Source organism: Sorghum bicolor, chromosome 7, assembly GCF_000003195.3.
Source record: "Sorghum bicolor cultivar BTx623 chromosome 7, Sorghum_bicolor_NCBIv3, whole genome shotgun sequence".
Classification (NCBI taxonomy): Eukaryota; Viridiplantae; Streptophyta; class Magnoliopsida; order Poales; family Poaceae; genus Sorghum; species Sorghum bicolor.
Window position 1 is genome coordinate 9,502,926 of NC_012876.2, and position 14,843 is coordinate 9,517,768.

The 14,843-nt window shown below is 46.2% G+C and overlaps 1 protein-coding gene across 1 annotated transcript; it reads left to right on the forward strand.

Moving 5' to 3' along the window:
• LOC8072172 (BTB/POZ and MATH domain-containing protein 2) lies at positions 6,977-14,620 on the forward strand. The gene is made up of 4 exons (XM_002444008.2): positions 6,977-7,034; positions 11,859-12,000; positions 12,077-12,217; positions 13,507-14,620. Exons 1-4 carry the CDS (start codon positions 6,977-6,979, stop codon positions 14,618-14,620), a joined length of 1,455 nt encoding a protein of 484 aa, XP_002444053.2.

Below are 14,843 nucleotides of genomic sequence, written 5' to 3' on the forward strand. Positions count from 1 at the left end.
ATGATTTGTTGTTGGGTTGGCGTCATATAGGCAGGGTCAGCGAGTTACTGAGACTAGCACGAGGGTCTTGGTTGGTCTGTCTGAAAATCAGGTCTAGTTTCATGCTTCTTGTGCAACTAAGATTGGAAACTAGAAATGAAAACGGATTCGTGTTGTCTTCTGTATTAATCTGTTCTGTTGTTTTATTGATTCTGTAGGTTGCTGCCATAGGTGTATAGGAACATCTCATCCTCATGTATTGCACTGGGATAGCTCAATTATACTACCCTAGGAGATCATATTGTTTGTAATGCAGGTATTGCTTCTGTGGGAGTAGATCAGATTGTTTGTAATGCAGGTATTGCTGCAGTGGGCACGTCCTCAGAGCTGGTTGATTGGGCCTTTAGGTGTCAGGGCAACCATCTTTTATCACTAGTCTTCCCTGCTGCCACTGCATACGACATACTTTGTTGGATTATATAATGGCTAGGTTCCAGCATTGTTTTGATTCCAGTAGTTTCTGTAGGCTGTTTTTTTTATGAAACAGGAGGGGTTTAAGCTGTCTAGTTTTCTGTTTGGGTTCCTCTCCACGCAGGGGAGGTGCTGCCGAAAATTTGACCTTAAATGTGTGTTTCATTTTGCAGAGAGGTGTGTGCATAGGAGCGGACCCGGAGTGTCTCTGCTACACCTTCGCACTAGGTATACCCTCTCGTCCCGCATCTTCTACTTTACCTGCATTCTTTTTTAGGGTTTAGGGTTTCTTGTCGTAGATCACGTGACCCAGTTAGGCGTCTCCCGTCCGAAATAGGTACGGTTGGAGGTATGCAGATTACTGCATATCTCTCTGACCGTATCAGTTTCGGATTGTCCACGTTCTTTGGACAGCCCGCGTATGCGTAGTAGGGTTAGTTTCCATGGTTTGCTCATATCCGACATAGAGTTTCGGCATCACCTCGACGTTGTTCTTCGGATACACACTCTCCATGGTAGGACGTGTATCTGGAGAACAGCGGGGAGGTGCTGCCGAAATTCTGTCTCGGATCAGAGCAGACTATGGAAACTAACCCTACTACGCATACGCGGGTGGGATTAGGACCTATCCTATCCTATTAGATGTTAGGTACACCTTTTATCTGCAAGTCACATTACTCGTCGCTATATATGTTAGAGGATGGATGATCGTCAGTGGATGTACACGGGCCGTAGAAGTCAGACTGATTTCACCAATGAATGGTTCACGAAGACTGAGGCTTTTTTGGAGAGTGCATTTGGACCGGCTACGAAAGGAAGCAATAGAGTGTTGTGTCCCTGCATGAAATGTGCAAATAGGAGATGGCAAGACAAGATAAGAATGGGTCAACACCTTTTGAAGAATGGATTTATGCCGAACTATACTCGGTGGGTCTACCATGGTGAAGCCCATCGGACAAGAGAGGAGGTCGTCAGACCACGCATCGAGCATGTTGATGATGATGCCGGGGTCGCAGACATGTTAGATGACTATCAGCAGGCACAGTTCTTTGATGGACGTGCAGATGAGGAGACCGAGGAATGTGCAAAGGCGTTCTACAACATGTTGTCTTCAGCACAGAAACCTCTTCACGGTCAAACTGACATTTGTCAGCTCGATGCCATCGGACGCTTGATGGCGTTTAAGTCCGATGCTAACATGAGTCGAGAATTCTTCAATGTAATGCTGACTGTGGTTGGTAGCCTGCTACCAACTGACCACGTTCTGCCAAAGAACTTGTACGAGTGCCAGAAACTCCTTGCTGGACTTAAGATGCCCTACGAGCAGATACATGTCTGTCCAAAAAAATGTGTTCTATTTAGGAAAGATTACAAGGATGCAAAATACTGTCCAAAGTGCAACTCCTCCAGATATCTAGAGGCTGACTCTGGGGATGGCCAGAAGAAACAACTTGCGATCCCCGTCAAAGTCCTACACCACCTCCTGTTCGTTCCGAGGATCCAACGGCTATACATGAGCGAGACATATGCGAAACAGATGACGTGGCATAAAGAGGGCAAACGATACAATCCTGATAAGCTGGTGCATCCGGCTGATGGTGAAGCATGGGTCCACTTTGATAAAATTCACCATGACAAAGCAGAAGAGGCTCGTAATGTGCGTGTTGCGCTGGCAACAGATGGGTTCAATCCCTATGGATTGATGGCTGCCCCATACTCATGTTGGCCTGTGTTTGTTATCCCACTCAATCTCCCCCCCGGTGTCGCCTTCCGACGTGAGCACATATTCTTGTCGTTGATAATTCCTGGGCACCCAGGGAAACATATGGGTGTGTTCATGGAGCCTGTGATTGATGAATTAATCAGTGCTTGGAACGAAGGGGTATGGACATATGATCGGGCTACACAGAAGCCCTTCAAAATGCATGTTTGGTACCAGTACTCCATACATGACTTCCTAGCGTACGGTATATTCTGTGGCTGGTGTGTTCACGGTAAATTCCCATGTCCATTATGCAAGGATCGTGTGAAGTTCATCTGGCTCAACAAGGGTGGCAAGTATTCGTCATTTGACCAACACCGTCAATTCCTCCCTATTGACCATCCATTTCGGCATGACATTAAGAACTTTAGGAAAGGTGTCGTAGTGACAGATCCTCAGCCGCAAATGTTCACTGGTGCTGAGGTTTATGATCAGATAGAGGCTCTCATGCTTGAGGAAGGAGTTGATCGTTTCGAAGGGTATAATGAGCATCATATGTGGACTCATAAATCGGGCTTGACGAGGCTCCCCTATTATAAGGATCTTCTTATGCCACATTACATTGATGTAATGCACACTGAAAAGAATGTCGCCGAGGCACTGTGGGCAACCCTGATGGAAACTGAAAAGTCAAAGGACAACCCTAAGGCTAGAGTGGACCTGGCAACATTATGCGATAGGCCAACTCAAGTGATGCGGCCTCCTGCAAACGGAAAGAATTGGAAACGACCTAAGGCTGATTACGTCTTGACTGCCAAACAAAGGAGGGAAGTCCTTCAATGGATTCAGACGCTAATGTTCCCTGATGGGTATGCAGCGAATGTGAGGAGGGGAGTGAACTTAAGTACTCTAAAAGTCAACGGGATGAAGAGTCATGACTTTCACGTATGGATTGAGCGGCTTCTTCCGGCGATGGTTCGAGGCTTTGTCCCTGAGGGTGTATGGATAGTGTTGGCAGAGTTGAGCTTCTTCTTCCGACAGCTTTGTGCTAAGGAAATATCTCGGACCGTGATTAAAGACTTAGAAAAAGCGGCACCTGTCTTGCTTTGTAAGCTAGAGAAGATCTTTCCACCCAGCTTCTTCAATCCGATGCAACATTTGATATTGCACCTTCCGTATGAGGCACGAATGGGGGGGCCTGTGCAGGGCCATTGGTGCTATACAGTCGAGAGAACACTCAAGACTGTTCGCAAAAAATGCAGAAACAAAGGCAAAATTGAGGCTTCCATTGCAAGTGCATTCGTTTTGGAGGAGGTTTCAAACTTCACAACATTGTACTATTCTGAGATGCTTCCAAGCGTGCATAATCCAACCCCTCGTTACAATGAAGACGAAAATGAATCGACCCTAAGCCTTTTCAGAGGGCAACTTGGAAGGGCAAGTGCACCAACCACAAAGAAATTGACGATGAAAGACTGGCGTTGTATCATGCTATATGTCTTGACCAACCTTGACGAGGTGGACCCGTACATTGGGTAAGTTCTTAACATACTAGTTTCAATAATTCCTTAGAATTCTCCTTCTAACCTCGATTCTCGTTACAGGGAATTTCTTCATCAGTACTGGCAACAAGCAAGGGACCCTACCCCGCAAGAATTAGATACCCTTCTCTCAAAGGGTGCGGGGCCAGGGAGCCCTGATTTCATTGGTTGGTTCAAAACCAAGGTACTGTTGAAAATACCTCTTTTTATTCAGTACCTCGTATGTTCAACTAATAGAGCGATCTATCCTGCTTGAACTTGCAGTCCCGCACCGATGCGTCTATGAGTGATGAGCTCAGACAGGTTGCCGGCGGCCTAGCCTTTAAGGTTAAGTCATATACTAGTTATGATGTCAATGGGTATCGATTTCACACATCAGCATATGAGCGAAGTCGGCCCAATCGAAGAACCACAAATAGTGGAGTTTTGACGCCTGGCACTGATGGCCTAGACTATTATGGAAGAGTTGAAGAAATGTTTGAAATTTCATTCTATGGACGCACAAATCTTCGTGCTGTCATATTCAAATGCCATTGGTTTGATCCTACAGTAACAAGAAAGACCCCTCATCTCGGCCTTGTCGAAATTCGACAGGATTCTGCCTATCTAGGAGAAGATGTGTATATTGTGGCGTCACAGGCCACACAGGTTTATTATCTCTCCTATGCTTGCCAAACCAATGTTGATCTCAAGGGTTGGTACATTGTGCACAAGGTATCGCCACATGGCCGACTACCTATACCGAACGATGAAGATTACAACTTCAACCCAAACACGTATGAAGGAGAGTTCTTTCAAGAAGAGGAGCTAGAAGGGAGGTTGGTGATAGACTTAACTGAAGCGATAGGAATGGATGTGGTTGTGGTTGATGATGATGATGCAGCTGATGAGGTGCGAAATGCAAAGGACTTACAAATGCTTGATCGATTACATGAAGGCAATGACAACGACGACACTTCTCCTTCGGATAATGATGATTACTTCGATAATGTTGATAGTGATAATGAGAGCTATGATGGTACATGTAATACTTTCTAATTTTGTTGTACATGCAGATACTTTATAATTTTGTAATACATGTCATACTTTATTTATTATGAATGTATATCTAATTGCTTCTTTATTCCTTTGAACTGCAGGTCATTGAACAAAGATGGTGGGCGGCCGTCAGAGGAGCGTGGCGTCGCTCTTTCGAAGGACGCGTCCTGTAGTTGAAGAGGACGTTCCGGAGCCGTCTCAGAGGAGGCGTGGACGCAGGAGCCGCCAGCCGGTGCCTCCTCCTCCTGTGACGCCTCCTGTAGAGGAGGAGGAGGACGACGAGGTGGAGGAGGAGGCAGGTGCTGAGAGGGTCCAGGAGGAGCAGGAGCAGGAGCAGGAGGAGGAGGAGGAGGAGGAGGAGGCAGGGGCAGAGGGCAGGACTGCAGGTAGCACTTCCTCGACTACGTCGAGTGTCTACTTGCGAGGACCCGCGTCCCTCCCTCAGCCACCACACCCAGCCCTACGCGCTGTGATTCGTCCCGAGGGGACTAAGTAAGTTACTTACATACTATTACTACTTCCTATGGTATGTTGATCATGGAGATATAAACTTAAATGTTTTCTTAATGACTTTTACAGGAACTGGACTATTGTGTCAGGGGCACGTGGTGGCACTCGCCATGTCAACAGCATCCTAGGTCTCTTGTGCAGGGAACACTTCCCTGGAATTGTCAAGTTCGCGGGGAAGGAGGAGCCGGCCTACACGTTTGCTCACTACGCGGCCGCCACCGACACGCAAGAAGGCAATGTGGCCAATAAGGTTATCAAGGAGTTCTGGGTAAGTCTTCCTCGCACTACAAGTCTCAATACATTGCATCTTTGGTCTATCATTGCAATAATGCCATGTCTATATGCAGCGCCACTTCAAACTAGAGGATGGAATTGACCAGGACTATGCCGACACCGTGGTTGCCGCGTCTGCAAGGACGCGCGTCAGTGAGATGCACTACGACGTGCGCGTCCAGACCGTCATCAACTACTATGCGACGAGGCTTGGACAGAGGAAGACCAAGGCGGAGGCAAGGGAAATAGATTTGACCCGTGAGCAGTACATGGATGAAGAGGTAGATTCTCATATTGATTCCTTAGCCTTCTATCAGTGCATTGTTTCATATTCTTATATGTAACATACTTAATGTGAAGATGAGGGCCTGGTGGTGCGCTAACTGTCCTGACGCCTGGGAGGCGATGGTGGACAAGTGGCTGGACCCCGTGTTTCGTGAGGCGCACAGGGCGGCCCAGGAAAGGCGTCGACGTATGCCTGGTGTAGCACACCATCAGGGGAACCGCAGCCTCTCTGGATACGCACAAGCATGGGTACGTGGTAATGTTTCAATTCATTCAATTATGCCTCATTTGTAACCCTGTTGCTATCTTTCTCGCAGTCGGCGGCACACGGGGGACAGCCTTGCTCCTTGTTCGCCGCGTATGGCATGTCCCACAAGGGCCTGGCGTCGTCTGACGTCTCCTTCAGCGTGGACGACCCGCCCGAGGCGTACACCAACGCGGGCGTCTACGACAAGGTCACCGCCTACGCGCAGGCGGCAAGGCAGGTCCATGGCCCGGACTACGATCCATCCACCGATGACATTGATGGAGACCTTGTCATGAGGATAGGAGGCGGCAAGAAGCATGGGCGCTACTGGATTGGCAACAGCGTCATCGACAGGTCGACTACACCCACCCTCTCCCAGATCCGAGCATCGACCACGAGCGTGAGCATCCGCCCACCCGTACGCCCACGGCCGGAGCCGGCACAGCACCGGGTCGACGCACTCCAGGTTGTTCATCATTTTTCAATAGTTCTACTTCGCGTTGCTTTTGTTACCTTTGCATTACTCTAACATTTGATTTCCAATGTTGTAGGCTGAGCTCGAAGCATCAAGGGCCGAGCAGCAAAGGATGGCTGAGCGGTTGGAGGCTCAAGAGCGCCAGCGAGAGGCCGACCAGCTTGCCCATCAGCAACAGATGGCAGATATGATAGCGTTCCTACAGTCGGTTGGGGCCCAAACGGGTGTAGCCCTTCCAGCTACGCTACTGGCTCCACGGCCACCCTCTCATGTATTTACTACTCCTATTAATACTCCTGTGAGGAAACTCAATGACACAAGTAAGTCCTAAACTAGTTATTGCCGTCATCTTGTCTAATAAACTATGTTGTCCTTTGTGCAGCCTCCGTCAGCGGGTTCAAATGCGGCACCTGGCATTTCTCCAACACCTGCCATCTCGCCGACACCTCCAGATGATGGCTCTCCTGCGGTACGCGGCCAAGGTGTCCCTCGTATCAATTGGGGGCCTTCACAGTGAGTCAGGTCGACTTAGCTTGAGATGCAGTTAGTTTGGAGTATGTGGACTATGTGGTGATGGATTTATTTTGTTTAAACATGTGAACTTTGTGGAATGTGGTTATTGAACATGTTGGAGTTAGTTTGGATGTATGTGACTTTAGTTTGGAGTATTTGAACTTGTTACGATGGACAAAGTGATGGAAATAATCATTTATGTGGTATATATTGTCATCGATGTCGATTATGTGAGCTATAGGCTCCTGGATGTGAAATATATTATTTTCTGGAAATATATGTGTCATATGATCTTCTCAGTAGAAATTGGATGAAAAAATAGAAAAAAAAATATTTTGGTCCATTTGCCGAGAGCAGCTCTCGGCAAAGCAGAAAAAGTGGTCGATTTGCCGAGAGGGACTCTCGGCAAAGCTGAAAAATGGTCGATTTGCCGAGAGCCGGCTCCAGGGCTCTCGGCAAAGAAGCCCACCTACATGGCCAAAATAACCAGCTTTGCCGAGAGCCCTCTGGAGGCTCTCGGCAAAGAGGTTTCAAAAAAAAATTAAATACTTTGCCGAGAGCACTCCTGCCAGCTCTCGGCAAAGACCTTTCCCAGGAAAAAAAATTAAATTTCTTTGCCGAGAGCTTGGTCAGGTAGCTCTCGGCAAAGTTGCCGTCAACCGCCAACAGCCGTAACGGCTACTTTTCTTTGCCGAGAGCTCGGTTTGCCTCTCGGCAAACTCTTTGCCGAGAGCCCGATGAATGACTCTCGGCAAAGACCATTTTGCCGATAAGAGATGTGCCGATAGGGCTTTGCCGAGAGTCCCTCTCGGCAAAGGCTTTGCCGAGAGCAGGATTGCCTTTGCCGAGAGTCTGTGGCTCTCGGCAAAGCCTCCGTATGCAGTAGTGTTTAGATGTAAACATCTCCCCTTGATCAGTTGTAATGGATTGAGGAACTCCAACTCTATAAATAATATGCTCTCAAATAAACTCAATCACATTAGTCGATGAGGCCACTTTCAAAGAATAGCTTCCACCCACTTAGTAAAATAATTTATAGCTACCAATACAAATTTATGCCCCTTACTTGATGATGGGAAAATTTGGTCAATCAAATCTATTCCTCATCCTACGAATGACCATGGCTTTACAAAAGCATTCATAACCGATGCTGGAGATTTCTGAATATTGCCAAACCTTTGGCACTCTTGACATCCCTTATAATACTTAAAACAATCCTCCAACATAGTTGGCCAAAAATATCCTGCTCTTCTAATCATCCACTTCATCTTATGAGCAGATTGATGTGCACCACAAACTCCTTCATGAATCTCTCCCATCAAAATCTTAGCCTCTTCTTGGTTAAGACACTTTAGGAGTACACGATCAACTGTTCTATGATATAGCTGATCATCAAGAAGAACAAATTTAAGAGCTTTATACCTTAATTTCCTGGACACTGGTTGTGATGGATCCTTCAAATATTCAATGATATCTCTCCTCCAATCTTCCCCATCAACAACTTCATCAGCTAAAACTTTAATAATCTGCCGATACTCAAAAGCACTTTGAGCTAGTTGATTAGCTTCCTGATTCTGATTTATGGGGATATGCTTCATAATAACAGAAGAAAAAAAATAAGAAGCTCTCGGTATTCTTCATAATATTTCCTTAGTATATCATCTTTGTATTCATATAGGCCGAGTAATTGATTAATCACCAATTGAGAATCACCAAATATTTCAACAAACTCAGCCTTTACTTCATGTACATAGAAGTTGAGTTCCTTTAAAGATAGCTTCATACTCAGCTTGATTATTAGTAGATGTTGGTTTTATAGGAATAGCATATTAATTCAAAGCTCATCCCCTGTGGAGAAATTAACACAATACCGACACCTCCTCCTTGCTTTCATGTAGATCCATCAAAGAAAAAAGCCAAAGGAGTTAATTCTTACAATCTTATCTCCCCTTCTCAATAATGAGTGATGAAGTCAGCTATAGCTTGACCCTTAACTGCTTTAGCCGATTCATACCTCAAATCAAATTCTGATAATGCAAGAATCCACTTACCAATTCTCCTATTTAAGTTAGGCATAGATAGCATATGTTTAATCAAATCAAACTTGGACACCACTGTGCACCCAGAAGATAACAAATAACATCGAAGTTTAGTGCATGAAAAATATAAGCATAAACATCACTACTAGAAATGCGTTCATCAATGACGAATCACTAATGACACTTACTATTTTCGACATAGAACTAGTTCATTTGATGATGAAATTAGTAGCTTCGTCATGGTTAACAAGTGATAGAGTTTTGGCTCGAAGAACAGCGACAAAAATGGAAACAATGTCACTGATCATCGAAACTAAATCATCATAGATTGTAGTGTACCACCTCGAGGAGGAGGGGCTGTGGTCCCACCAATGGGTCCCATGTTCATGACGTGGCGCCTTGGTCCCACCTTCGTGTCCCACGTCGTTGACACAGGCACTGTCTCACCAGCGGGTCCCACCCTCGTGGAATCACATCACAATTGTACCACCACTGTAGCAGTGCCTCACCTTTGTATATGCAATCACATCATCATTGTACCACCACTCCCATCATCACACAATTATCGTCGCCCTGGATGTCCACAAGCCTAGCACACAACCAAGGGGACCTCCAACCCCAAGCGCCTTCTTTATCACTACTGCCATTGCTGCCTCTTCCACCTCGAGTCGCACAAATCCATTCTTGTCGAGCCACGCTGCTTCCACTTGGGCTCCCATGCACTACAGTAGCGGACGCTACACACGATGCATGTTGTAGCTCCACCACACGCACGCTATCTTTGCCACGCGTGCTCTTCATGGTCACCATACCATCGCCACCACGCAACCTTGCATTAGCCTAGCCACTGCACCACCTCACTGTCATCACCAAGGATAGCTTGTTGTCACCTCCGTGCAACCAAGCCTTGCCCTAGCTTAATGCATCGCATGCACCCACCATCATCACCATGGACGGCTTGTCGTCATCTCCGTGTAGTGTTGCCTATAGGCCCAGCCATCACACTCCTCGCACGAACATCTGAGTTGTTGAGCCCTGCGTGCTCCAGCCAGCCCTTCCACTGCCACACACCACATCACCATCACAGAGCTTGATGAAACGCAACACCATGGCTTGTAAAGTTCGCCACAGCAAGCCGCCAACACAAAGAACACCGCCCTCGGCAGATCCGATTAAGGATAAAAACAGAATGGAAATATTCTGAAACGAACCTCATCATTTCTATATTTAATCTGATTGAATTCATATTTTCTTGTCCGCTTTTGCCGTTTTCACTTTCGTATTTTAGATGTTTTGTATTTCAAATATAAAATAGAAAACGGTTTAGACATATTTTGACCGCTTTCTACTTTTCTACTTTTAATTTGAAATATTTCAAATTCAGAATTTGTTTTAAACCGAATTTGGCGAACTACATAGGTCACACAATCCAATTACATGCTGCTCACTATGCAGCTGTGTTATTTCTACTAGTGGCCAAGTGTCCTCTCTTATATGTACGACACCCAACCTCATCTCCCTTGACCTCACGAGGTGTTGCAAAATGGCAGGAAGCCTGCATCATCAAGGTCATCGATTTAAAACCCCCATCTGCGAAGTTAATCGTTTGATAGTTTTTACCTCAACCGAATAAATCTTTGTTACTCAAAAAAAAAAGGGTTGAATAAATATTTAAAATGAAATACAACATGTATTCCAAAAAGATCAATAAAGTTATCCTAACTCAGTTCGAGTTTATGTTTCTATAACATCTAATTTTAGTTCAGATTCTAAAATGGTATTTTAGTTGCTATATCTAATTTTAATTTCTATTATCCTGCTAGTTATTAATTGCTTGTTTTAGACTTATATTTATGTGTGAGCTATTGTATTAAATATCTAAGACCAAGGATCATGTACCTTTTAATTATTATATGCACTTGAACTTGACTGTGCATGTACGTAGTCATACATTTGGTACTATGGGTCAGTATTCCGTATTGAGTTTAAGTATATCGATCATGTTCGACATAAATCTGCTTGAATTGATTTGTTTTCGGAATTATCGATATTTCGTAAGTTCGTGTTCGTTTTCATATCTGACTTTACCATTCTTGTTTTTATTTTCGTATTTCAAATATAAAAGTAGAAAATAATCTATGAGTTTTTCAATTTTTTCTATTTTTATCCTTACATCTGATGACATTCTCCGCTTAGGAGCCGTCGGATCTAGCAATGGCGGTAGTGGATCTAGGCGACACCCACCACAGCCACGCTTGCCACATAGATCCAAACTGTTGTACAGACTTAATCCTAGAAGAAAATAAGGAGGAATCTATCTTGTGTATATTTGTTCTCTACTTTCAATCCACTATGTTGATCATTAGAGACGGAAAGAGAAAAATCCTAACCGCTGGCAATATGTTTTATAACACAAACCATCGAGCCACAGGAACGCCGAAGGACACCGAGGACAAGCTATTTGCCAGCCACCGGCCGTTGCCTTGCCATGGCCACCTCCTGACTCGAAGGGAAAGGGACAGGGGGGCCGCCGCGGCCAACCTCGCAGCTGCATGGGAACTCCGGCAGCCTGCTCCGACAGCATCTACTTAGAACCACCCCTCTGAACCATCGTGGATTGCCAGGCTTGACAAAGAAGAGGGTGCGAGAAGGTGTGGAAGGGAGTGTGAAGTGGAGAGAGAGAGGAGAGGAGGAGAGAAGATAACAGGTGGGCCCGAGGCAGAAAATGTCAGGTAGCTGAAAATTGTGCGCACGTTTTTCACTGCGCTCCGCTGTTGATGCCCAGTTCCCCTCACCCCGTTTTTGCTTCGTCGCCCAGCTTGCTGGCATCTCCTCGCCGTGTCGCTGTCGCTGGCTGCTGCGCTGCGCCCGCACGCCAGCCGTCGGATGCAACGGACGGCATCCAGGCCGACGGCGCGATGTCAGAGGTAGCTAGGGCTTCAAGCCTTCAAGTGAGAGAGCGAGAGTACTAGTAGTCTCCATCCGTCTGTTTCCACTTTCCAGTCACTCGGCAGCTGGCCGGCGGCTCACAGAGGCGTTGCCGCGTTGTCGTCTCCAAGAGCCGCCACTCCCGCCCCGCCGCGCTTCGTTCGTCGGCCACTGCAAGCTGCGAATCGGCGATCCGATCGCCTCTGCTAAGCTGAGGTTTGCTCTGATCTCTCTGGTTTGGACTTTGGAATTCTCGCTCCCTCTCCCAAATCGTGTTTTTGGCTCTCTCTGATCCGATCCTATCCAATCCCTAACGCTACGGGTTTTGCTGGCTGTGCGCTTTTTTTTTTCTTCTCTTCCCACTTGGATCCTGCTGAGTGATCGCGGTTTGAAGTTGTACTGGGGATTTGAAGAACGACGTGCTTTCATGCTTCCGGTCGGAGCCGTCGAAGTGTAGTACGTTGGCAGCGGCGGCGGAACCTTTTGCGACGCCGTAGCCATACGCGGGTTTTCACGCCGGCGCGGTATCGATCTAGCCCTGCCGCGCGTAGTGCCGCTGTAGCTAGATCGAAGTGGAGATCAGCCGCAGTGCTCGCCGCTGCGGCATGAAGCACGCGCAGCCTGTGCCGCGAGGGGGGGATCGATCTGTGCCGGCCGAAGCAAGATCCCCCACTGATCAGCCACCACAATTCGATCAGATCAACGTCACCAACCTGGATGCGCTCGATCGAGCCCAAAACTACGCTTGCTGCAGATCTGCAAGCAGTGCCCCACTGAACAGCTCGGGCATCCATGTTCAGCATTGCGTTTGGGCCTGTGGGGCAGAAGCTGATGATCGAAGCCTCCTGGGGGATCAGATATAGGTCCTGCAGCTGCAGCCTGCAGGTGTCCCAATCCCAACCATATAGTTTTAAATCTCCCGCTATAGACTTTTGAGACAAGGTACCGCTATTTGTGTTCATGTATAGCCGTTATATCCGGCTATAGCCTAATTTAGCTCTGCTATTAGCTGTTTTAGACATAAACCGCTAAACACCTTAACCTGCTATTTAAAACCTTGATCCCAAACTGCCAAACTTCCTATCCCGACGAGCTGGCTAACCTTGCATTGGCAAGCACCACATCGAGGACTCAGACTCACATACTCACATCACATCCATGGTTGATGCACAGAAGCTAGTAGCTTTCTTCAGTGGTGTAGCAGCACCCCAGCTAGGGCCGAGTGCCTCTTTGTTCCAGTTGGACGACACCCCACACATTTGGAAGTTGGAATTGGAACAGGCATAGTATTTTGCTGGCTAGTAGTTTACGAATTAGTTGCTGAATGGCACATCACATGAAAAAAAAAATAACTAGCTTACCTAGAATTTGTTGGATTATTCCATTATGTATTTTCTATGAGGATTGAGGAATCAGATATATAAATTTATGCAATCTTACGGACTCCATATACATATAATATACAATCTTCTAATCCTTGTATCTTCTGCCATTGAATGTTGCAGTATGCAAGGAGAAGGTACATCAAGCATGTCATTGGGACATAGGAGCACAGAATCAACATTCACCGTGGAGGCCGATACAGGCACGCACACCTTTGAGATTGATGACTACAACCTAACGAAGAACTTAATAAGCGTTGGCAATTTCACGAGGTCAACCACCTTCAATGTTGGTGGCGTCAACTGGGCCATCCGCTTCTACCCCAACAGCACTTGTCTGCTATTTAGGAACAGCGTGGCTGTCTGCTTGGAGCTAATGAGTAGCAATGCTGAGGTGAGTGCACACTACAACATCCAGTTCATGGGCAGCAGGTACCCCAAGATGGACAGCCAGTTGTCGTGGCTTTCGAGTGAAGCATCATGCCTGTTCAGCTCCAGCGACCTCTCAGATGGTTCATATCTACCAATAAGGCACATGGGTTACTTGCTGAGGGACCTCCTCGAGCAGTGGTTTGTCCATAATGATCACGTAACCATTCACTGTGACCTCACTGTGATACGAAAACCCACCTTGTTTCAAAATATGGCACAGACTGAAATCTCAATTCCACCATCTGACTTCACAATGCATTTTGGCAAGTTGCTGGAGGATAAGAAGGGAGCAGATGTCACATTTGTTGTTGAGGGGCAGAACTTTGATGCACATAAGGCTGTTCTGGCTGCCCGGTCTCCTGTCTTCATGGAGAAGTTCTATGGGTCGATGACCAGAGAGACAGAGACTGGATCTGTGATAGTGGAAGATATGAAACCCTTGGTTTTCAAGTCTCTTTTGCATTTTATCTATACAGACATGTTGCTTGAGACGTTTGATCCTCTGGGACATGACTACATAGAGATGATCAAGAACCTACTAGTTGCTGCAGATACATATGCCATGGACAGGTTGAAATTAATGTGTGAGAGCATACTAGCGAAGAAGCTTAGCATCGAGAATGTTGATGAATTTATGGACATAGCTCAACGCCATAGTGGCCATAAGCTCAAAGAAGCATGTATAGAGTTTATGGCATCACTATCTGAGAGGGATTTTACCAGAACATGCGGGAAGATCAAAAGTTCTGATTCTTCTTTTCTGATAGCTGTATTTGACAGGATAAAGCGGATCAAGAAAAATTAGATGGATGCACTTATCATCCTAAAGTGCGCCTGAGAAGGTAGCTTATTCTTATATCATATGAATATCGTCATGTTGATTTCATACCGTGTGTCCTGAACATTTGGATTTCTTTTTTTCTTATGCAGGTGTCCTGGCATTCATCTGTATCGTGGGAGTATAATTGCTGTAGTCTGTTGGTTAATAATAGACTTCATGTTATTTTCTAGATGAACATTAACGTGTA

Excerpts from the sequence above, each read along its gene's own strand:
- LOC8072172 (XM_002444008.2), top strand. The coding sequence starts at position 6,977 with ATGGCTCTCCTGCGGTACGCGGCCAAGGTGTCCCTCGTATCAATTGGG. Across the intron at positions 7,035-11,858 it reads ATCAATTGGGGGCCTTCACA|TTCCCCTCACCCCGTTTTTG; the intron begins GTGAGTCAGGTC and ends GTTGATGCCCAG. Across the intron at positions 12,001-12,076 it reads CCGACGGCGCGATGTCAGAG|TCACTCGGCAGCTGGCCGGC; the intron begins GTAGCTAGGGCT and ends TCCACTTTCCAG.